This window comes from Lacerta agilis, chromosome 9 (assembly GCF_009819535.1).
Source record: "Lacerta agilis isolate rLacAgi1 chromosome 9, rLacAgi1.pri, whole genome shotgun sequence".
In the NCBI taxonomy this organism is placed as follows: domain Eukaryota; kingdom Metazoa; phylum Chordata; class Lepidosauria; order Squamata; family Lacertidae; genus Lacerta; species Lacerta agilis.
The window spans coordinates 71660008-71685426 of NC_046320.1; the positions used below are offsets into that span (position 1 = coordinate 71660008).

Genomic DNA, 25419 nt, shown 5'->3' on the forward strand with positions numbered 1-25419 from the left:
TACTGGGAAAACCATAGCTTTAACTATATGGACCTTTGTTAAAAGGTGAAACTAATATATGAGATAGACTCATGACATGCAAATCGAGATATGTCAAGCTTTTATTTGTTATAATTGTGATGATTATGGCGTACAGCTGGTGAGAACCCCAAATTCACAATCTCAACTTTGGGGTTTTCATCAGCTGTGCGCCATAATCATCACAATTATAATAAAGTCTTGACATATCTCGCTTTGCATGTCATGAGTCTATCTCATATATTAAACTCCAGTACCTAATGAAAACAATTGCTTACATAAATGAACCTTTCCACAATATTCTAATTTTTCGAGTTTCAATACGTATATTTTCCATTGCTGTGCTGAAGAAGTTCTTACGAAACAGTGGATTATATCTGGAAACACTGTACATCCACGACAGTCGGTTGACTACTTCAGTTACATTGGAAATTCATATAACAAAGCTTTTCAGCTTGTTTCTTATTGGAGGACTTTCTGCTATTTGTTTCTATTTATAATCAGCAGTGACTTTCAGAGACCTTATATATTTCTGTTTTAGTGTTTATGTTGATGAGAATCACATTATACATGCTTAGTTTCATGTCCTATTTTTGAAATCACAAAAGTTGTGATTCCATATTGAATGTTTGCAATTTGGTCTCGTGTTGCCTTGTTTTCGTTTCACTACAGATCTGTGTACTGCCTACCCAAACTGTAATGAGTGGGCTGCCATGCTTCCCTTCACTTACCCTGTGTCCTCTCCCACCTTCTTCAGAGGCCATCTACTCCACCTTTCCCAAGCCCAGGTGCATCTTGGTAGTCCCTTCCTGAATCAAGGCTTGGACTTTTCATCACTCCACCTTTTGTGTCTGGGTGGAGATCTCTGACAATGTGGCCAGTGAAGCAGTATAGAACCATAGAATTGTAGAGTTGGGAGGGACCAACGAGGCTCATCTAGTCCAGCCCCATACAGTGCAGGAAGCTTGACCAACATGGGGCTAGCCATCAAATACATCTTCTAGAAAGGCTTTCAGCTAAGGAATAACTAGCCCCTTAATTCCAGTTAGGGGTGGATGAATCTGTCAGTGTTGGGTTCTCCCGGTTTCTTTTTTCCTGTCTTAAGTTCAGTTCGCCACATTTCTGCATCAGATTGCCTTTTCCTTTTAAGCCCCTGTGAAAATTCACCTGCATTCTAATGCAAATTTCTCCATTATTTTTGTATGAAATTTTGCCTAATATGCACATTTTTGCAGAGCAGTGCTCGCTGATAGAGTGCATTTTTTTTTTTGCTAATAAAGGCATGTTTATGCACAGTTTATCCAAGAATCTGCATTTTTGTACACAGTACTCAGCTGCAGAAGTTGCATTGCAAAATTAATTGAGCTTCAAATTTCAAAGAATGGCTGTGTTATGGTTGATGTGTTGTATCAGAAACTGTGAATCAGATTGATTTGCCTTTAAATGTGAACTCAGTTGAATTTCTCCCTTACCCCTTATTCCAGGTGAAGACACTCTGTTTCTGTCTTGCAGGCTTTTGTAGAATCATTGTCTAAGGCATTCGAAACAAGTGTGTGGATTGGACTCTTAAAAGATGGCAATAGATGGAGGTGGATTGATGGTAAGACACCATTCAGAACCAGGTGGGTCCATGATAAAGCTTCTCTGCAGCATTTTAATGTATAGACTTTCTCAAAAATAACATTACTAAGAGCTCTTCCAGACTGTCACTATTTTCGGGTGGCATTCAATTGACAAATTCAGGTTGTGCAATTAAACCTGTTTCTCCCTGAAAGGGACTGATAAGGAAAGTGTTTGGTGTAGTGGTTAAGAGCAGTAGACTCGTAATCTGGGGAACCGGGTTCGCTTCCCTGCTCCTCCACATGCAGCTGCTGGGTGACCTTGGGCTACTCACACTTCTCTGAAGTCTCTCAGCCCCACTCACCTCACAGAGTGTTTGTTGTGGGGGAGGAAGGGAAAGGAGAATGTGAGCCGCTTTGAGACTCCTTTGGGTAGTGATAAAGCGGGATATCAAATCCAAACTCCTCCTTCTCCTCTTCATCTTCTTCTTCTACTTGCTTGCGGTAACGTAGAATCATAGAATTGCAGAGTTGGAAGGGACCCTGAGGGTCATCTAGTCCAACCCCCTAACATCCCTGACAGATGGGCATCCAACCTCTGCTTAAAACATCCAAGGAAGTTGACAATCTCCCAAGGGAGACCGTTCCACTTCCAGAAAGTTCTTCCTGATGTTGAGCTCCAATCTCTTGTAACTTGAATCCGTTGGTTCAAATTCCAATTCTCAAACCATCAACTTAGTCTGAGAATTCTACTTCTACTTTATTGCTAAAAGTCTGCACACTGCACAGAGCTCCCCCCCTCCCATAACAAAAGTAGAGCCCCATTCTGGACTGATTTGTATTGCCTCTTCTTTTCAGCTTTTGGGAGCCAGGTCAGCCAGACTTGTGGAATCCCTTAAGGGAAGACTGTGTTGAAATTGCAATCAATTGTGCAACCCCAGGAAACTGTTGGAACAATGTTAACTGCTATGAGAGAAATGCTGCAGTTTGTAGGGTGAGTCCAGATGAAAGGTGGATGACGTAAGTCTTAAGTGGTGGTCTCCCTGATCTACAGGCACAAGAAAAAAAATGGACGGGGCGCCATTTCACTGCAAAAGTCAGCTTACCACCTTCTGAAAATGGTGCGTGAAAAAGCTCCACTCCTAGTTAATCCTTCTTCCTCAAGGCCGGAAAAATAGAACTTATTTTGAATCCCACAAAGATGGACACCTAAAATTAATGCACGAATTACTTCAGTCATATCCCACTCTCCATGGCAACAAATCAGTGCAGAGTGAACATTCCCCTTCCCTGGATTTTGGATTTTCCTTCAGATCTGAAGAATCCATGCATTAAAAGTTCTGAAAAACCAACACTTTGTCGTTGGCATTGATTATGGCACCCTACGGGGGCTGAACAAAATATCCCACAGCTGCTGTCGGTCCTGATTGTGGGGCCAAGTATTGAAGGGAAGGGAACCACGTCAGCCAAGGAGGTTTAAGAAGGAATGGGGGGCAGAGCTAGGCTGCTGTTCCAAATATCCGAGACGGGATAGGTCTGAGGCCATATGTTGCCTAGACAGCTAGTTAGCAGGGAGTGCTCTTGTGTGTTGCTTGCACATTAGGATCTGATGTAACCGAGTGCTTCACCAATAACAATAATAATAATAATAATAATAATTTATTTGTACCCCGCCCATTTGGCTGGGTGTCCCCAGCCACTCTGGGCGGCTTCCATCAAATATTAAAATACATTTAAAATATCACAGATTAAAAACTTCCCTAAACAGGGCTGCCTTCAGGTATTTTCTGAATGTCAGGTAGTTGTTTATTCCCTTGACCTCTGATGGGAGGGCGTTCCACAGGGTGGGCGCCACTACAGAGAAGGCCCTCTGCCTGGTTCCCTGTAGGTTTGCTTCTCGCAGTGAGGGAATCAACAGAAGGCCCTCAGCGCTGGATCTCAGTGTCCGGGCTGAATGATGGGGGTGAATTAAAGAACCAGTCACTTGTCCTCGTTCATTCGGGTTTGTTTGGGACAGGCAGTGTCAGGGCTTCAGCCTGGCGTAGGTCAGCAACAAAAAACAATATATCACCCGAGGCCGATGAAGTTAAATCTTTGTTCAAAGAAAGAAACCACAGCTCAGGCCCGGTGGTTTCAGCAACTTTTCCTCGGAGGTCTTGTCCCAAAGACACAGTTGTGAGGACTGAAGGTCACCACTTTCCCACCCTCTAGGGCTCCTCTTCTCCTGGGTTTTCCCCATGCAGTCTCAAACTGCATCTGCGCACAACTAATATCCGTTCTGCAATTTTCATATTTCTCTGCACATTTGCATAGGCCAGGAGGGAGGGCAGCTTGTCGCGGAGACTCCCTGGATTCTTCAGCAGCCTCTTGAGCGCCCTCCTCTCCAGCCTCTGCTCCAGCCTCTTGAGTCTGGACTGCAGTCTGCCACCACCTCTTTCTGCTCACTGAACTCTGCTGCCCTTCCAGCTTCCGACCCCTTCTCCCGACAGTCTTCTCCCTCTGACCACTCATCGTCAACCCAACACCAATCCCCTGGCTCTGAGTCTTCTTCCCCTGGTGGTTCCCTAGGGGGTTTCCTGACTGATGTCTCCTACCACTTTTCTGCATCCGACCAGCCCATGACAGGCAGGAGAGGCCACGCTCCGTACCTGCTGCCATGGCTGAAAATGAGAAGGTAGTTTTGGAGCATGGGTAGGCAAACTAAAACAAAGCATGTTTTAGAGCATGGGTAGGCAAACACTCTTTTCCAACAACACAAGAGACGACTCTACACATGGACATCACCAGATGGGCAACATCGAAATCAGATTGATTATATTCTCTGCAGCCAAAGATGGAGAAGCTCTATACACTCAGCAAAAACAAGACCTGGAGCTGACTGTGGCTCAGATCACCAGCTTCTTATAGCAAAATTCCAGCTTAAACTGAAGAAAGTAGGAAAAACCACTGGGCCAGTAAGATACAATCTAAATCAAATTCCTTATGAATACACAGTTGAAGTGAAGAACAGGTTTAAGGATTTAGATTTGGTGGATAGAGTGCCTGAAGAACTGTGGATGGAGGCTCATAACATTATACAGGAGACAGCAACGGAAACCATCCCAATGAAAAAGAAATGCAAGAAAGCAAAGTGGCTGTCCAATGAGGCCTTACAAATAGCGGGGGAGAGAAGGCAAGCAACATGCGAGGGAGAACGTGAAAGATACAGGAAATTGAACGCAGACTTCCAATGGAATAGCAAGGAGAGACAAGAGGGCCTTTCTAAACGAGCAATGCAAAGAAATAGAGGAAAATAACAGAATGGGAAAAACCAGAGATTTGTTCAAGAAAATTGGAGATATGAAAGGAAGATTTCGTACAAAGACATCAAGAAGAGGTGGCAAGAATACACAGAGGAATTATACCAGAAAGATATGGAGGTCTCATACACCCCAGCTAATGTGGTTGCTGACCTTGAGCCAGACATCCTGGAGAGTGAAGTCAAATGGGCCTTAGAAAGCCTCGCTAACAACAAGGCCAGTGGAAGTGATGATATTCCAGCTGAACTATTTAAAATTTTAAAAGATGATGCTGTTAAGGTGCTACACTCAATATGCCAGCAAGTTTGGAAAACTCAGCAGTGGCCAGAGGAGTGGAGAAGATCAGTCTACATCCCAATCCCAAAGAAGGGCAGTGCCAAAGAATGCTCCAACTACCGCACAATTGCACTCATTTCACACGCTAGCAAGGTTATGCTTAAAATTCTACAAGGCAGACTTAAGCAGTATGTGGACCGAGAACTTCCAGAAGTGCAAGCTGGATTTTGAAGGGACAGAGGAACCAGAGACCAAATTGCAAACATGCACTGGATTATGGAGAAAGCTAGAGAGTTCCAGAAAAACATCTACTTCTGCTTCATTGACTACGCAAAAGCATTTGACTGTGTTGACCACAGCAAACTATGGCAAGTTCTTTTTTTTTTTTTTATAAGATTTTATTATTTTCCAATAGAAGAAAAAGAGAACAAAATACAACATCAACACATAACATAAACATCAATAAAAACATAATAAACATTAAACATAATCAACAATAAACATAATCAACATTCAAAACAATGACAATAAAAAACTTAAAAATAACATATACAAACCTTAACCAATATCTTTCTTTGAATATTTCTTGTTTCTAACTTCTCTATTTGGGGACTTCCCCCGTTCCCTCCACTGTCTTCAAAAAACATATACTTCTTCAAGGTAGCTTTATATATTGTTCAACTCACTTTTACCCAAATTTTAATATACTTAGCTTTTACTTAGTCAAATATCTCAGTAACTATGTATCTTATCTTAACAACCTATCTTAACATATTTTGACACATACATCTTTCACATAACAACAATTCCTCTTACCATTCATATCTAACCCATATCTACCAAAGCCGATATTCTGTTTAATTCTGCTCAAATATTCAGTTTAACTGATTTAACTAAATAGTCTTTAAATTTTTTCCACTCCTGCAACGCCTTCCCCTCCCTCTGGTCCCGGACTCTGACGGTCAGTTCTGCGAGTTCCATGTATTCCATCATCTTCATCTGCCATTCCTCCACCGTTGGTATCTCTTCACCTTTCCATGTTCTCGCCAATAAAATTCTAGCTGCTGTTGTGGCATACATGAAAAACACTCTATCCTGACTGGGTATCTCTTCATTGGTTATGCTCAGGAGAAATGCCTCTGGTTTCTTACAAAAGGTAACTTTCATTACCTTCTTAAGCTCATTATAAATCTTATCCCAGAAAGCGCTTACCGCTGGGCACAACCACCACATATGAAAAAAGGTACCTTTCGCATGTTTACATTTCCAACATACATCTGACATTTTGGTATTCATCTTAGCAATCTTAACTGGTGTCAAGTACCATCTATAAACCATTTTCATTATGTTTTCTCTTAAACCATGACAAGCAGTAAATTTGATACCTTTTTGCCACAATCTCTATGGCAAGTTCTTAAAGAAATGGGAGTGCCGGATCACCTCATTTGTCTCCTGAGAAATCTCTATGTGGGACAAGAAGCTACAGTTAGAACTGGATATGGAACAACTGATTGGTTCAAAATTGGGAAAGGAGTACGACAAGGCTGTATATTGTCTCCCTGCTTATTTAACTTATATGCAGAATTCATCATGCGAAAGGCTGGACTGGATGAATCCCAAACCGGAATTAAGATTGCCGGAAAGAATATCAACAACCTCAGATATGCTGATGATACTACCTTGATGGCAGAAAGTGAGGAGGAATTAAAGAACCTTTTAATGAGGGTGAAAGACGAGAGCGCAAAATATGGTCCGAAGCTCAATATCAAAAAAACTAAGATCATGGCCACTGGTCCGATCACCTCCTGGCAAATAGAAGGGGAAGAAATGGAGGCAGTGAGAGATTTCACTTTCTTGGGTTCCATGATCACTGCAGATGGTGACAGCAGTCACGAAATTAGAAGACGCCTGCTTCTTGGGAGAAAAGCAATGACAAACCTAGACAGCATCTTAAAAAGCAAAGACATCACCTTGCCGACAAAGGTCTGTATAGTTAAAGCTATGGTTTTCCCAGTAGTAATGTACGGAAGTGAGAGCTGGACCATAAAGAAGGCTGATCTTTATGGAGGAGACTCTTGAGAGTCCCATGGACTGCAAGAAGATCAAACCTATCCATTCTCAAAGAAATCAGTCCTGAGTGCTCACTAGAAGGACAGATCCTGAAGTTGAGGCTCCAGTACTTTGGCCACCTCATGAGAAGAGAAGACTCCCTAGAAAAGACCCTGATGTTGGGAAAGATGGAGGGCACAAGGAGAAGGGGACGACAGAGGATGAGATGGTTGGACAGTGTTCTTGAAGCTACTAACATGAGTTTGGCCAAACTGCAAGAGGCAGTGAAGGATAGGAGTGCCTGGCGTGCTCTGGTCCATGGGGTCACGAAGAGTCGGACACGACTGAACAACTGAACAACAACAAGGCAAACTAAGGCCCAGGGGCCGGATCCGGCCCAATTGTCTTCTAAATCTGGCCCGCAGACGGTCCGGGAACCAGTGTGTTTTTACATGAGTAGAATGTGTCCTTTTATTTAAAATGCATCTCTGGGTTATTGGTGGGGCCTGCCTGGTGTTTTTACATGAGTAGAATGTGTGCTTTTATTTAAAAAGCATCCCTGAGTTTTTTGTGGGGTATAGGAGTTTGTTCATTCCCCCCCCCAAAAAAATATAGTCCGGCCCCCCACAAGGTCTGAGGGACAATGGACCAGCCCCCTGATGAAAAAGTTTGCTGACCACTGTTTTATAGTGTGTGTCTGTGTGTAGTTGCTATATATTCTGTGCTTCCATCCTGGCACCCCACACAACTGCCCCATCCCCAATCCCATTCACTGGAGCGGTCAAGTGAGTGCATATGGACCCAAGTGATTCCAGCACCTATTCCTTCCATCTTTGTGTGGCATCTCCAGCCAGTGCCTACAGATTCTGCTTCATGTCCAGTCAGTGCATATCCTACAACTTTTCATACTACAAACATTCCAGCGTGTGTGTGTGTGTTTTGCCCTGTGTTTGCTGTGCTTTATTGTTGTTGAAATAACAAACAACAACAACAACAACAACTTAAAATTGAAAATTAAAAACAGTTAAAACAGACTGCAGTCACAAGAATATGGTGGAGCCTGAAAGCACACATCTCATGAGTCAAAGGCCAGGGTAAAAACATGCATCTGTAGTCCCTCCTGACAAAAATAATATAATATTTTTGAGGAAGGATCCCTAACCTGGTAATAAGGCAGAATAAAACCACCACTAATGCACTTTGTGTCAATAACATGTTGCATAATGCACTTGCCTGAAAACTCTGACCTGGAGGGGCCCTTACACTCTGAAAAGCAGAATAACACCAAGGTTGCAGGTTCGATCCCCATATGGGACGGCTGCATATTATTGCATTGCAGGGGGTTGGGCTAGATGACCCTCATGGGTACCATCCAACTCTACAATTCTGATTCTGATATTGCCAAGTGTTGGCTTGAGTAGAGAAATGGGCCAGGTCTAGATAGATGTGTTTTCCAATGATGTTTTCATTTGCTCTTGTGGCCAGCTGTTTAAACTGTTTTAAACTGGTCCCATCACTTTATGGTTCCTCTGTTTTTAGATGTCACACAGGTGCTTTAGAAGAGAAATCCCATCCAGCACAAGATGCAGAAAAGGGGAGGCCTCTCTTAAGAAGGGGCTTTGCTACCTGTATATAAGCACTTACAAATAATATATTGGGTTGTAGTCCACTAAGTCCTGCTCAGAGTAAAGGTAAAGGGTAAAGGTACCCCTGACCATTAGGTTCAGTCGTGTCCGACTCTGGGGTTGTGGCACTCATCTCGCTTTACTGGCCGAGGGAGCCGGCGTTTGTACGCAGACAGCTTCCAAGTCATGTGGCCAGCATGACTAAGCCGCTTCTGGCGAACCAGAGCAGCACACGGAAACGCCGTTTACCTAACCGCCGGAGCGGTACCTATTTATCTACTTGCACTTTGACGTGCTTTCAAACTGGTAGGTGGGCAGGAATCATAGAATCATAGAGTTGGAAGAGACCACAAAGGCCATCCAGTCCAACCCCCTGCCAAGCAGGAAACACCATTAAAGCATTCCTGACAGATGGCTGTCAAGCCTCTGCTTAAAGACCTCCAAAGAAGGAGACTCCACCACACTCCTTGGCAGCAAATTCCCCTGTCAAACAGCTCTTCCTGTCAGGAAGTTCTTCCTAATGTTTAGGTGGAATCTTCTTTCTTGTAGTTTGAATCCATTGCTCCGTGTCCGCTTCTCTGGAGCAGCAGAAAACAACCTTTCACCCTCCTCTATATGACATCCTTTGATATATTTGAACATGGCTAACCTATCACCCCTTAACCTTCTCTTCTCCAGGCTAAACATACCCAGCTCCCTAAGCTGTTCCTCATAAGGCATTGTTTCCAGGCCTTTGACCATTTTCGTTGCCCTCTTCTGAACACGTTCCAGCTTGTCAGTATCCTTCTTGAACTGTGGTGCCCAGAACTGGACACAGTATTCCAGGTGAGGTCTGACCAGAGCAGAATATAGTGGTACTATTACTTCCCTTGATCTTGCAGACCAATGACCACTCCCCACTTCAAATAGGGGCAACGTTTGCGTGGTCGCACACAGCCCCCTGAATTCCTGGGCGACACCTGGTAGATCGGACTGGCTTTGCCTTCCCCCAGAAGGGATACCTGGGGTCTCTGCCTACCCCAGTTAACCATCCAATCCTGCCTGGGGGAGGCGTTGCCAAGGGATTGGCCAGGTAAGGGGAGGGACTACCCAGCCCATACAATAGAGAGTGTAGCTTACCTGAGAAGCAGCAGTCGGCTCCAGAGCTTCTCCCACCCTCTGCTCCCTCAATTAACGCTTACTTTGCAGGTTAACCTTTTTTCCACAGGTACGCAGGTGCTGCTATGCCAAGGCCGCTGTTGAAGGGCCGGAAAGGAATTTCCCTGCACTGGCAGGTTTCGCCTTTCCCATAGCAAAATGTCACAACTTTGGCGGTTTCAGGCCTTGGGCAGAATCCTTTAGTCATCTTCCTAAATGGGGGGGGGGAGCGTGGGGCAGTGACTCCGCACCCCCAGTGTGACGGCGATAACAGGGTTCCCCATTAAAGGGGTATTGGGGGGAGGCATTGTCCTTACACTGAGAGGTTGTCATTGCTCTCCCCCACCAGTGGCAGCAAAACGGGGGTCGGGCTCTCTGCTTGAACATAGGTTCTCCAGAGCCAGCCCAATCCCCCCACATTCTGGATAACCCTGACGTTTCCCAGACCCCAGCTGGGGGCTGGGAAGGATAAACCACCAATGCCTGAGCCAAGGTCTCCCTACATCTGAATCTTAATAAAGTTGTGGCCAATTTTAATCCCATAGCACGCTGTCTTGTGTCATTATTGCGCTCAGGGGTCGCCTAGGGTTTGGGGGACTCCGTCTGTCCACGAAAATATCCATGCCTGGCACTTTCTTACCACGTGTGCCTGAGTTAGAGAAGCCACCATCGGAAGAGAGTATCCCCTTTTTGCCGTTCTGAGCCTGAAGGGCAAACCTTCTTTCCCTGGTACACTTCTGCATGAACTTCATGCTACAATTGCTAGGATGCTGTAACTTGGTCCCTCCCCCCCCCCCCCTGGAAAATGACTGGCAGATGTGATTGAGCAAATGAAAATTCCCATTTTCTGACCACATAAAATCCTCTAAAACAGAGCTCCTATGTGCTCTGTCCAGGATGTGGGTTTCCTTCCTTTAGCACAAGTATGAGTAATCTGTGACCCTCCAGATGTTGGAGGGCTACAACTCACATCAGCCCCAGCCAGCATGGGCAACGGTCAAAGATGGTGGCAGCTTCCATGAAGGTTTTGAAGCAAAGGCTGGATGGCCACCAGTCATGGATTCTTTGCTTGTGATTCCTGTGTTGCAAGGATTTGGACTAAATGACTCTTGGGGTCCCTTCCAACTCTACAATTCTATGATTCTGTGATTCCATGCAGTGCAGCAACATGTGGAAAGCCACAAGTTCCCCACCCATGTATTAGAGCTCTGCCTGAGGCAGAGGGCTTATCTGCACTTTCGCTTGTCCAGTGCGGGAAAGTTTTGCTTCCGATTCCTTTCCCACAATCTTGCAGGGATTGTTTGAAAAAGAAGGGGGAGGGAGCATAGCTCAGTGGTGAAACGCATGATGTTGTAAAAGCAATCAAATCTGGAAGCTTGGGAGCAGATTTCTGTGGCCCTCAAGCCTTCTCTACCTGGCCCTTGGAATCCTTTATTCTCCTGCTTTGTATCCCCAGTTTTTCATTGGCTGGAATGTGCATCAATTTCTGGCGCATGTGCCCGGCAGGGAAGGGGCACAGAGGGTCAACAGAACCCACTGGACCTTGCCGCCAATGCTTCCAGGATTCTTGGAGCCCGCATACCAGCTTAGCCCTGGCCACCCACACAGGGAGGAACCTGGCAGACCAACGCAGCCCTTGGCAGGCAAATCCTGCCCCCTCCGATGATGGCCAGGCAGACATTCAGCAAGGGGGCTGGGGATGCGGCAGGCATGGCAGGACGGGGGATCCCTGTGTGGGGGCACCTGGCCATACCCCCTAAAAATTATGCTATGGTCCCCCTGCCCCCACCACACTATGCCCCTGACCCAGGCTATGTCTGGAGGGAGCAAACACAACACATCTGCTGAATGTTGCCCTGCTCCAGAGCTCTGCCTTGCCAACAGAGTAGACCCAGCCAGCCTTCCCGGGGAGGAAAACTGCAACCCTTCCTAGACACCTGTCACTCAGGGCACAGATATCCACAGTCAGCTGATAATAGCACACATACTCCAATCTCTCTTGGCGTCAGGAAACTGAAGGAATAGTCCTTGAATAAGATAGAATTTTCTTGTTCGCTCTTGTTCATTCTGTGGCTGAGCAGACTCCCCATGAAGTGAAATGAAATGTGTTCCATCTTCACTCTAGTGTGGCTCCAGGCAATGGGTTTGTCACGTTTTACAATTCTCCCGTGTCTAGGCTCTCCTTACAAACCCAACTGTGAAGTTCATGGCAGTTACACTCGCTCCAATTTTTTTCTCTAGATGAAGGAATAATGGAAGCACAATCTTCCTCTGTGTCTCCATAGTTCTGCCAGCTGTTTGGATTGCCAACAGACCAATACCTGGGGGTGCAGGAGGGCTTGTATTATATAGGAAAATCAGAAAAAGAGGCTGAGTCTAACAAAGCTAGGGCTGCTATATGTCCAGATTTTCCGGGACACGTCCTCTTTTTCATGGTTTTTTTTTTTTTTTTTTGTCCAGGTGGATTTTTTAAATATTGCAAAATGTCCATGTTTTGGGTTCTTATTCCCCCCCCCCTGAAGTTTAGCCAAAGCATTGCAACTGGCAACCCAACTGAGCGCTAGGCGTGGCTCCCACGAACTGAACAATCACATTGTAGGTAGATCAGTTCTGGAACAGGACAGGTGGGTGCTCCCCCCCCCAACATAAATCCTGACTATGCCCATGCTGTGACAGGCAGGTGTACGTTTCTTGTACACCTGATCTTTGCGTTATGTCCACTCCCTGTGGAACAGCCATGTAGACTTTGAAGGAGATAGTAAAGTAGTGGGCCTAGGGAGGTAATGGAAGGGAGGTAATACTCAGAGATCTCCCATCCGCAACCCTCCCCAGGAAAGAAAACTCTCTTTTGTGTCAATGTGGTCCTACAGCAAATTCTAAAGGTAACTTCTCTCTTGCTGGGGCCTGAGCACTTGGGACCGGCACCCCAAATGAAGGGGACCCTAAGTTCTGCTACGGAGTTTGCAAGAAATGGTGCAGTCTCAGACATGCAGAAGCATCACCTCCTTTGGTATGTTTTTGTAGACTCACTGTGTTATTAATCTGGAGCCATCTGTCCACTCCCAGTTGCCTTCCTCACTTTCATCTGTAAGGCCAATCCAGGCAGGAGAGATGAGTTGAGAAGTGATGTAGGTCTGCAGAAAGAGGGAACTGAAATTCAGCATCATGGCAATAAAGAGATACGAGCATTCTTGGGCTTCCATATGTCCTTTGCTCCATGATGTCTTTCTCCAAAATTCCTTGACACGTAAACCCACATTATGTGCTAAGCAATTTAATGGGCTCCATGACCTGCATGAACAATTCACACCACTTGCACAGCCATCACCAAATCTTGGAATTGCCAAAAATTAGGGAGAATGTTCTAAAACACAGGTGTCAAACACAAGGCCCGGGGGCCTAATCCGGCCCGCCAGACCTCGTCATGTGGCCCGTGTAGCCGCCGCCGGCCGCCAGCCTTCACCTTTTATTCTCGCTTTTTTTTTTTACAGCTTCAGCCGGTAGTGATTTTTAGGCCGTTCTAGGACTCCCCTTCTCTATAGACCGTCCCTTCCTCTTCCCCCCGAGTGCCGACCCACTTTCTTCCTCGTCTCTATGATCCACGTGACCTTTCGGAGGCGATTGGCTGAGGGCGGCTTGGCGGAGCTCTCGCGAGAGGCGCGGCCTTCAAGAGGCCGGCGGCGGGGGGTGTGGGGGGGAGCGAGAGCGGCACTGGGAGGAGGGGGGCAGAGCAGGTGACGGGGCCTGGCGTTGAAGGCCTGGCGGAGGAGGCGGCGGCGAGCTCAGTCAGTGAGTAAAATGGCAGCGCCGGTGGGGAAGAGAGGGCCACCTGTGGGTGGGGAGAAAGGCGGCGGCAACCCGTGAGGGGCATGGGGGCCTTCTCCGTGGCGGGATGCGGCGGCGGCTGAGGGGGAAGCAGCCATTTTGGGGCGGGGTGAGGTCTGCCTGGTGGCGCCGAGGGGTCCGCCCCAGCCTGGGCCTGCTCTCAGCGGGCGAGAGGAAGGAAGCCCCGAGACGCGGCCGGGAGGAGCGGTGGGCGGGCAGCTCATGTCGCGGGAGACTCTGCCGATGCAGCCGCTTCTCCCTCTTCTTCCTGGGTTTTTTTTCCCTTCTTCTCTCCCCCCCCCCCAATTGACACGGCGCGACCTCATCTTTGCGCCTGTTTCGGAGGCCAAGCTTTCGGGGTTTCGTTTCTTTTATTGTTGTTATTTATACACTGCTCCCCCGACACGCTCGCTTTTATTTCAAAGAAATGCAAGCTTTCGTGGAGCACTTCTTTTTTTAAAAAAAAAAGGGGGGAGGAGGAAAGGGAGAAACTGGATCCGATTCCTGCCTTGCGCAAAACGGTTTGTGGCGCCTATTCTTAGCAAGCTTTATTTCAATAAAATCATTTTTCAATAAATTGTACAATAATTGTACATTTGAATATCTACTTGTCATTATTCTGACTATGTTTCTGCTTTCAGTGCTAGTTATTGCTTACATTATTACAAAAAACAGTAATAATTGAATGCAGTGACAATAATTTATGATAATAAAGAGTGGACACATAGTCCTACAGATACAACCGGCCCTTTGAGGGTGACCAAACTGCTGATGTGGCCCCCGATGAATTTGAGTTTGACACCCCTGTTCTAAAACATGGGTAGGCAAACGAAGTCCCAGGGGCCGGATCCGGCCCAATCACCTTCTCAATCCAGCCCGCGGACAGTCCAGGAATCAGCGTGTTTTTGCATGAGCAGAATGTGTGCTTTTATTTAAAATGCATCTCTGGGTTATTTGTGGGGCCTGCCTGGTGTTTTTACATGAGTAGAATGTGTCCTTTTATTTAAAATTCATCTCTGGGTTATTGGTGGGGCCTGCCTGGTGTTTTTACATGAGTAGAATGTGTCCTTTTACCGGTATTTTAAATGCATCTCTGGGTTATTTGTGGGGCATAGGAATTTGTTCATTCCCCCCAAAAAAATATAGTCCAGCCCCCCCACAAGGTTTGAGGGACAGTGGATTGGCCCCCTGCTGAAAAAAATTTCTGACCTCTGTTCTAGGGTGCCCAAGCAATGAGGCCCCACCATCACCTGCTGGGATTCACCATCACTTCATGTGCAAATGGGATCGCGCTCAAAACCACATTCTTTTGTGGTGACACATTTCAGGACAGGATTTGTGGTGTGTGGACAGGAAGAAGGTACAGCAGTATTTGCAAGAGGTCATGAAGTATTTGCATGTGACAGTTAAAAGACAGACAGAAAAATACAGGCATTGGAGAAGATGCTAATAAACCCCAAACAGCAAGAGAGAAAGAAGAACAATATATATATATATATATATATATATATATATATATATATATATATATTGTTCAGTATACATGAAGTATAACAGTATCCCTGAAGGAGCATCTCCACCCCCATCATTCAGTCCGGGCACTGAGGTCCTCCTCTGAGGGTCTTCTGGCTGTTTCCTCCCTGTGAGAAGTGAAGCTACAGGGAACCAGGCAGAGGGCCTTCTCGGTGGTGGCACCCGCCCTGTGGAACGCCCTCCCATCAGATGTCAAGGAAATAAGCAACTATCTGACTTTTAGAAGACATCTGAAAGCAGCCCTGTTAAGGGAAGTTTTTAATGTTTGATGTTTCATTGTGTTTTTAATATTCTGTTGGGAGCCACCCAGAGTGGCTGGGGAATAAAAAAAATTCTATTATTATTATTATTATTATTATTATTATTATTATTATTATTATATAACCTGTTCTTCATCAGTCAGGATGGAGGCCAAATGTGCATCTCTGGACATGCAGAAGTTCTCGGCATCATACCAGGTCTTTTTGCCTTTTGAAATGTAGTAGAGATTCTTCCCGAAAAGCTTCCAGCCGCCAGACGATCTTGCACCTTTCTTGAAGAGGTTTTCTAGGAAGAATTAATGCAAAGACTTTAACATAACCGGCACTGTGTTGCATGTAGACTGAGGACAGTTCTGGGATTTAGGGAAGAGTCGCCCTCTCAGCCTGGCTTACCTCAAAACATTTTGCTTGGGGAATGGGCTCGATCGGTTGACCCAACACATGCTTTGAGCTCTTAGGAAGAAGGAAATGACCCCCAAGAAAAATAAACATTCTCTCAAAATGTTTCCATTGGAAAGGTTCGGGTGGGAAGATTTTGAGGGGCACTTATAATCATTGTCTATGAGGCTGATGGTGGTCGTGACCCAGGGTGTTGATTCAGAATCCTCAGCAACAGAAGACCCTATTCCAGAAAAGAATTTAAAGACTGGTGGAAACACATTCCCTAGAGCTCTTGTGTTGGGGAATTGCTGAAGAAGCCTCTCCTGCAGCAGCAGTGATAAGAACACAGGCCCCATGCTTCCTTCATCACCTTGTAGTAATGAAATAAAGAGAACCATACCATATAACAGGTAGGTAGCTGTGTTGGTCTGCCATAGTCAAAACAAAATATAAAATTAAAAAATTAAAATATCCTTCCAGTAGCACCTTAGAGACCAACTAAGTTTGATCTTCAATTTCAGTGTATCTGAAGAAGTGTGCATGCACATGAAAGCTCATACCAAGAACAAAGTTTGTTGTTGTTGTTCAGTCGTGTCCGACTCTTCGTGACCCCATGGACCAAAGCACGCCAGGCATCCCTATCCTCCACTGCCTCACGCAGTTTGGTCAGTCTCATGTTAGTAGCTTCGAGAACACTGTCCAACCATCTCATCCTCTGTCGTCCCCTTCTCCCTGTGCCCTCCATCTTTCCCAACACCAGGGTCTTTTCCAGGGAGTCTTCTCTTCTCATGAGGTGGCCAAAGTACTGGAGCCTCAGCTTTAGGTGAGCACTCAGGGCTGATTTCTTTAAGGATGGATAAGTTTGATCTTTTTGCAGTCCATGGGACTCTCAAGAGTCTCCTCCAGCAAATCTCTCACTGTCTCCATTTCTTCCCCTTCTATTTGCCAGGAGGTGATGGGACCAGTGGCCATGATCTTAGTTTTCTTGATGTTGAGCTTCAGACCATATTTTGCGCTCTCCTCTTTCTTAGTTGGTCTCTGAGGTGCTGCTGGAAGGATTTTTTTTTAATTTTTTAATTGTATATTTTGTTTCATACCATATAAGTTTTTGACCTACTGAGCATGCTAGGACTGTGGTCAGACTATGCTCGGTAACTGGAGTGAAATGCTATACTGAGGTGAAATCTAATCCTGCAATAAAATTATAGCAGACCACGAGGAAGCTCTTTTGTTTAAAATGGTAGCCAGTAACCGGAACTCTGTTTCACATGTGGTGGACATGTCCAGAAATTAAAAAAAAATGGAATATGATTCATGAGGAGATCAAAAAACTGATTAAAACATCACATAGTAAAAGAGCTGAGACATATCTATTAGGTATATTATACAGTGAGATCCCAAAAGATAAAATTAATATCTTTTTATATACAATAACGGCTGCAAGAACCCTCATAGCACAACATTGGAAGGGTAATTATATACCAACAAAAAGAGAATGGCAAAGTAAGGTGCTAGAATATCTGGAACTCGCAAAGCTGACAGATACCATCAGACATAAGCCAAAAAATATAATAAAAGATCAATGGAAATATCTTAATGATTACTTGAGTAAACAAGGAGTGAATGAGAGATTTTGGTTATGTTTAGAATAGGTATACGTAAATATGAGAAGGTTCGGAAGAGACCCGAAATTTTTGTATATAAAGAATGTTGATAGTTTAAAAATGACAGATTGAACAATGTAGAAATCAGAAAATGGAAGTACATTTGGAAGAATAATATGCTTTCTCTTTCTTACTCCTTTTTCCTTTTTTCTTCTCCCTCCTTTTTCACGTCTTTCTTTTTTCTTTCGTTCTTTTTTCTTTCTTCTACTCTCTTCCCCCTTTTCTTTCTCTCTCTCTCTTAACCCACCCTGTTTCGCTTTCCTTTTCTGCTTTGTCAACTGGAAAACTTTTATAAATTTTACAAGCAACATAAATTATGGAATATGTTTTCTTCGTTTGGGTTTGGTTGTTGCTATTGTTCTTCATTTGTATATACTTGTATTTTAATAATTATAATAAAGATTTGTTTTAAAAAAAATGGTAGCCAGTACGCATGCTCACACTGTTTATAATTTGGACTGCTCACAGGGAGGCAGCTGGGGTGAGGGAAACTATCGGATAGGAAATTTAAACTTAATGGAATGTGTGGAATTTGTGCCAAATGTATAAAACTGGGGGAACATCCCTGCTGGTCCTTTCTGCACAGAAATAAAATACAACAGGACTCCTTCTCCACCCACTGACTCATGTGATTTTTGGTATATACACGAGACAGGGCAAGCTTTAATTGCAACAACCTGACCCAGTTCAGATTATTGAACACCACTGCCTGCTCACTACAAGCTTCTAGAATCCCATGTCTATCATCATGCTGTTTTCAGAGAAGGCACACAATTTCAGCTGCTTGGCACTGACCAGGAGCCTTGCCTTTAAAGGAACAACCAGGAGCTCACTTTAAGTTTCTGGTGTTGTGTATGACATCAGCTGTGAGGCAGGTGGAAGTTGTTTGTGGAGAATGGCCTCACTGGGACCCATATCAGCCCTTATCAATGAAGATCTTTTTTATAGTGGACGCTATAGTTAAGATTCCTGCATTGCAGGGGGCTGGACTAGATGACCCTCAGGATCCCTTCCAACTCTACAGTTCTATGATGCTAAGCAGTACAGGTATATACATTGTTGAAATAAATGGGCCTGTGGGTCAGAGGTTCCCCACTATTGGCTTAGAGAATTTATGTCAAACCAAAACCTTGACTATGTCAAAGTGCAAGTAGATAAATAGGTACCACCCCGGCAGGAAGGTGAACAGCGTTTCCGTGCGCTGCTCTGGTTCGCCAAAAAACGGCTAAGTCATGTTGGCCAAATGACCCGGAAGCTGTCTGCGGACAAACACCGGCTCCCTCGGGCAGTAAAGTGAGATGAGCTCCGCAACCCAGAGTCATCCACGACTGGACTTAACAGTCAGGGGTCCCTTTTGTTGTTGTTGTTCAGTCATTCAGTCGTGTCCGACTCTTCGTGACCCCACGGACCAGAGCACGCCAGGCACGCCTATCCTTCACTGCCTCCCGCAGTTTGGCCAAACTCATGTTAGTAGCTTCGAGAACACTGTCCAACCATCTCGTCCTCTGTCGTCCCCTTCTCCTTGTGCCCTCCATCTTTCCCAACATCAGGGTCTTTTCCAGGGAGTCTCCTCTTCTCATGAGGTGGCCAAAGTACTGGAGCCTCAACTTCAGGATCTGTCCTTCTAGTGCAGTGTTTTTCAACCACTGTTCCGCGGCACACTAGTGTGCCGCGAGATGTTGCCTGGTGTGCCGTGGGAAAAATTTGTTTATTTGATTCCTATTCAAGAGAATTACTTTATATATAGTCAATATAGGCACAGAGTTAAATTTTTTAACATTTTCTAATGGTGGTGTGCCTCGTGATTTTTTTCATGAAACAAGTGTGCCTTTGCCCAAAAAAGGTTGAAAAACACTGTTCTAGTGAACACTCAGGGCCGATTTCCTTGAGAATGGATAGGTTTGATCTTCTTGCAGTCCATGGGACTCTCAAGAGTCTCCTCCAGCACCATAATTCAAAAGCATCAATTCTTCGGCAATCAGCCTTCTTGATGGTCCAGTTCTCACTTCCGTACATTACTACTGGGAAAACCATAGCTTTAACTATACGGACCTTTGCCGGCAAGGTGATGTCTTTGCTTTTTAAGATGCTGTCTAGGTTTGTCATTGCTTTTCTCCCAAGAAGCAGGCATCTTCTAATTTCGTGACTGCTGTCACCATCTTCAGTGATCATGGAACCCAAGAAAGTGAAATCTCTCACTGCCTTTACCTTTACCTAAAAGAGTTGCCCAGGCTGCTTGAGCTGTAAGATCTTTGGTGGCTGCATGTGAGACTAACTGTAACCTTTCAACCACCTTGAAGGACAGCCCCACATAGAACACATTGAAAAAGTCTGTCCTGGAGGTTACTAGAGGGTGAACCATCCCCATCCTGGAACAACCAGACTTGGAAATAGGCACTTCACACCACTGAAGACATCTGAGCTTCTGGTAACAAGCTGGATTCTAATAGTATCCCGAGACTACAGGCCTAATCCTTCCCAGGGGAGGAGGGGCATACATTCAGAACAGGCTGCCTACTCAGTTCCCAGATTGAGGAACTATCATTCCATAGCACCTTCATCTTGCCAAAATTCAACCTCAGTTTACTGGTCGCTATCCATCTAGCCCACCACTGTCTCCAAACGCTAATCAAGCACATGCACTGCTCCACCTAACTCAAATGACAAGGATAAATAGAGCTGGCTATCATCGGCACATTGGTAACACCATGACCCTAATCCCCTAAAGACCTCGCCCAACAGCCTCAAGATGTTAAGCACTGTTGTTTTCTGCTAGCTAACATGTGAGTGTTTAACCTTAGATCAGGTGACAAAGGTATTTGGCTGAAAATCTCCATTTTGAAAGGGAATTGCCTTTAGTCTTCATTTCCAGATCTCTGAGGAAGTAAGGATGTTTAAATGTCTGTGCAGGAAAACAACTCCCGGCAAAATGGAGGCCGTAAAAAAATAGTTCTGTTTGGAATTATATTTTGTTTCTAAGATGCTTGGCCTGTGCTGCACAGCACAAAATATTGTATGGAATTATGTGGGTGTGTCTTTGATGGATTTGTTCTGTTTTGAAGAAAGTTCTGCAAGTAAAGTTTTTGAATAATATCTAATGGGTCCGGGCAGAAAGAGTCAGTTTTTATGCACCCAGTCACTTCAAACTGCACACTGTTAATATCTGCAAATATAACCCACAGTATCACATTTCAGCTCATCTAAGTTTGCTCGCCTTTATATTCCCAAAATGTGCCACGGCACCATATTGAGGGTTGAAGGCACTTACGGTACTTTACTTTCCGCTCGTTGTAGAGGGTTTCGGCATCCGCTATGTGCTGTGGCAGGTTCGTGACTTCTTCAGCTACCTTCAAGGCTGAAAGCATCCCCAAATTTAGATGAGAGTTTCTTTTCTCCCACCCAACACTTCTGTTTAGTTAAATAACTGTCCCCCCCCCACCTTCCTAGCTAACCCAAGGGAACAAACAAATCAAGTGTAAAAACTCCCCCAAAGCTAAAAGAGTTGATAGCTTAAAGAACATTAGCAAAAACCCAAAATAGCCTCCAGAATGAAAACTAGTTAAGGATGGGTCAACACAGCAAGATGGGCAAGGTGCAAATAAAAAAAATTGTTGTTGTGTTTGTTGTTGTTTTGTTTTTAAGGTGAACAAAAAAGTTCTTCAGCTGATCTGAAGTCATAGGCCAATCAGAATCATGTGTGAGAGGATGATACTTTAGATATTCACCTTACTCCTTATTAAGATCATTAGACAAAGACTAGAAAATATGACAGTGTGATCCCTCCCCCCAAATATGAACAGAGTTTGCACTGATTTCACCTTGCTGTCTAAATATGACAGATACAATTTCTCTCCTAGACTATATCAGCATCTGCCCTGTTTCCATCCACAGCATGCAGAAAGCTGAAGGAAAAGTGGTCATCCTAAAGAAGATAGTTCACTCCATCCACCCATAATCAGCACTGAGGACTAGAATCCTGAAGCAGAGCCAAAGCACAGGAAAGAAAGAGCCAGTATACAGATGTAGAGCTCATCCACACATCCCTGTGAGTCATGCCTAGAAAACTCTGCAATTTTGCCTTTAGCCCAGCAGGTGATGGTGGGGCCTCATTGCTTGGGCACCCTAGAACATTCCCCCTAATTTTTTGGCAATTCCGAGATTTGGTGATGGATGTGCAAGTGGGGTGAATTGTTCATGCAGGTCATGGAGCCCATTTAATTGCTCAGCACATAAAGTGGTCTTACTTGTCAAGGATTATGAACTTTGCATACATCAATCCAGAGAAAACCAGATGGACATTTGCTCTGATTCAGTGGCAAACAACCAGTTTCCCTTGGAGGAAAGTGGCGAGGCAAGTGGAAGTGTGGGTGAGCCCTCATTCAAAAGATGGCTTCCATATTTGCTATTGATGGAAGGTGAGATCCTAAGCTTCTTTTTAAGTTTGTACTGGGTGTCTTGTTGTATAGTTCCCACCCAACCAACTCAAGATGTTCAGTGTTCTTTTTAGGTGCTCTCTTGTTTTCTATCTTTCGTTGGGGCTCGTTGGGGGCAGGGGGTGTTCTAAAACAATCGGAAACAAAAGATTATTTTCCTTCCACTTACGATTGTCAGTGATGAGATTGTTCTTTCTTAGCCCGGTTGCCATTGCGGTCCTCAGTTTTTGCATTGGCTGATCAAGTGGGCTCCCCTTTTCTTTATTCATCTTATAAACTAAAGTCATTGAAATAAATACAGGTAATTTTAATGTGAAGCTGTTAAATAACCTTTTCCCATCTCCCTGCATACACACAGGGGCATAGCAAGGGGGGCGTAGGGGGCATCCTGCCCCATATTCCATAATGGAGGGGGTGACAAATTATCAAGGAACAATTACTGCCCTACTAGGGCGGTTCATAAAAAACTTTTTTTAAAAAAAAAATAATGCCTGCTCCGAATGTCTTATCTTACTATACTAGGGATTATATAGCTATATATGAAATTTCATGCATATCGGTTAATATCTTGACCCTCCTACACCAAAATAGCTGTTTACTTGGCTGTTTTCCTATGTCGTGAAGGCTGAGATTTCAGTTCAGTGGAGCACTTACTGTTCCCAACCCTAACCCTGTGGAAAGCCATCTAATTAGACTTTAATTTGATTTTGGGATGTTTTTAGGAGGTAATTTAATTATTGTTTGATTTTATACCAATGTTATGTACCTGATGTTAGCCATCCTGAGCCCGACTTCAGCCGGGGAGGGCGGGATATAAATAAAAGTTTTTTATTATTATTACTTGTTATTATTCCTTTGTAAGAAAATATGAAATAACGTAAAACCATTTTTGCAGGGGGAGGGGAATCAATGGGGGGGGTTGACAAGAAATTTTCCGCACCGGGTACCACCTGACCTTCCTAAGCCTCTGCATACACACATCCCCAAAAACATGTGAAGATACTTTCTTCAGAGTTTGCTTCACTGTGCCCAGGACTGCCTAAGTGAGGTTACAGGGAACCAGGCACAGGGCCTTCTCGGTGGTGGCACCTGCCCTGTGGAACACCCTCCCGTCAGATGTCAAGGAGATAAGCAACTATCTGACTTTTAGAAGACATCTGAAGGCAACCCTGTTTAGGGAAGTTTTTAATGTTTGGTGTTTTATTGTGTTTTTAATATTCTGCTGGGAGCCGCCCAGAGTGGCTGGGGAAACCCAGCCAGATGGGCAGGATATAAATAATACAACATTATTATTATTATTAGTATTAGTATTAGTATTATTATTATATAGGGAGAAAGGTCTCAAATGGGGATCTTTACCCAATATCCTTTTAAACAGACCTTTTTAATTCATAAATTAATTAATTAGGCAGAATTTATATACTAGGTGATTGTAACAAAACACTTTAGTGGTTTGCAAGAAATGTTAAGGCTATCAATGAAAACAGTTCAAAACAAGTAAATTAAAACTTTTTTAAAATAAATAAATAAATAATAATAATTAAAATCAGCAGTAAGCCAAAAAGAAATCAAGACACGTCAGCATCTACGTTTGCCTAAACAAAAATGTTGTAAGCGGGCAGCAAAAAGAATACAGCGAAGGAGCTTGCCTGATATCAATGGGCAGGGAGTTCCAAAGTGCCACACTAAAATAATGATTTCTTACAAGTATGGAAAGAGTATTGTTTAGCGCCTGTCAAGTGTGTGAGCTGCCCTTCAAAGCAGCAGAGTTGGCATATATTGGGTAAGATGATCCCACCAGTAAACCCGCCCCAAGCTGTTAAGAGCTTTTCATACCATAAGTAAAACTTTGCACTTGACAGGGGTGAAACTAGGCTTTTTTCACCTGGATCAAAGACCCAGTTTAGGAGAGAGAGAGAGAGAGAGAGAGAGAGAGAGAGAGAGAGAGAGAGAGAGGCTGGGAGCCTCAACGGCACCCATCTGAAGGCTTCAGATGGTGAAAACCTAGAGTGCCACGAGGTTGCCAGAGTGGTGAGGCAAATCGAGACAGTGGGGATCCGAGCTGAGGGAGGCCCTTTACTGTAGGCAAGAGGTTGTTCATTTAAGTCACCCAGAGTATTGAGGATACCAGGCCACGAAAGCTGGAAATAGACTCTCATTACTAATAAGTCCTTGAAGTCAGAGGGGTTTGTTTCGAGGCGAACCGAGTGGAGAGGGGTTGGTTTCACCCCTGTACCCTTTTGGACACGGTTTTAGTAATGGGGGGGGGGTTTCGTCCCAGAGGGCATAGCTGACATGCACAAAATCAACCAGGAGGAAAGTGCAGCACACACACACCCCTTGCTAACACACCAATATACAGTACAAGGTGAAGTGAACAAGAACACAGACAGTGCAGATTCATCAAGAGGTGATTTGAGTGAACTTACAGAGGAAGGCCGTTGTGACCAAGACGCAAAAGCAGATGAAGGCAAAAATCCCAAGAAATATCCATCCAATCTTGACGGGGATTTTCCAGAGTGCTTTTGGTTTGGTAGGAGGAGCAGCGCCGGGTTTCCCTTTTTCTGCCGCTGCTGCTGGTGGTGCCGCCGGCTTGGGGGCCATGGCTCAAATGACAAGAAGAAACACCCATGAAGACAATGGCTCAGAGGACAAGTTCACCATCAGGCCTCTAACACTTCAATCTCCCAGGACATTCTATACAAGATCTGGAAAGTATCTGTCTTACTACAAAGGAATTTCAGAAATAGACTGGAAAGAGAAGTTGCTGAATTGCAACTCATTACCAAACTGAAAACCATGGAGAGACCTGGTCTGAACCACCTGGTCTGCGCACTTCAATTTAAAGCACTAGGATAATTTCTCCCAAGTGGCTTCCATGACTGAGATGGGAGGGAGAGTATTGTATTATTGTTACTAAACGATATAAATTGAGACCATAGGGAGCCAAACCCATCTTTCTATGTTATTCCTTTTATCACCCTCTGCGACGAACCTCCACTTCAGACTCCCCCCTTGTTACTAAGTGAATTTTTAATCAGGTGTTCTGGGTCAAATTACAATGCACCCCACCTGTCCCTCTGAGGTCCGTCTGTTATTTCAATCCCCTTTTATCTATAATCTGGGGATCCCTTAGTAACGGGAGTTTTCCTGTCCAGCGGCCGTGGCCGGTTATATCCTCTGCTCAGGGCTTCAGGGGTTAACCTCTCCTTTGCCTACAGTTCGGGGTCTCTCCTTATTAGATCCCCTCACTATATCAGTTAGCTAAGCCCTCTTAGCAACTCTGTGGCAATACCAGGGTTTCCGCCCGCTAGCCCCTCCTGAGGGAACTCCAAGACACAAACTATCGCCTTTCAGGTT

At 44.6% G+C, this 25419-nt stretch overlaps 1 protein-coding gene across 1 annotated transcript; it reads right to left on the reverse strand.

Annotated features, from left to right (window-relative positions):
* Positions 1-11927: 11927 nt before the first annotated feature.
* LOC117052625 (CD209 antigen-like protein C) lies at positions 11928-24663 on the reverse strand. Its single transcript, XM_033159593.1, has 6 exons — positions 24489-24663; positions 22229-22336; positions 20895-20981; positions 15707-15867; positions 12994-13097; positions 11928-12284 (listed from the first exon to the last, which is right to left on the reverse strand). Exons 1-6 carry the CDS (start codon positions 24661-24663, stop codon positions 12119-12121), a joined length of 801 nt encoding a protein of 266 aa, XP_033015484.1. The 3' UTR covers positions 11928-12118.
* Positions 24664-25419: the final 756 nt, after the last annotated feature.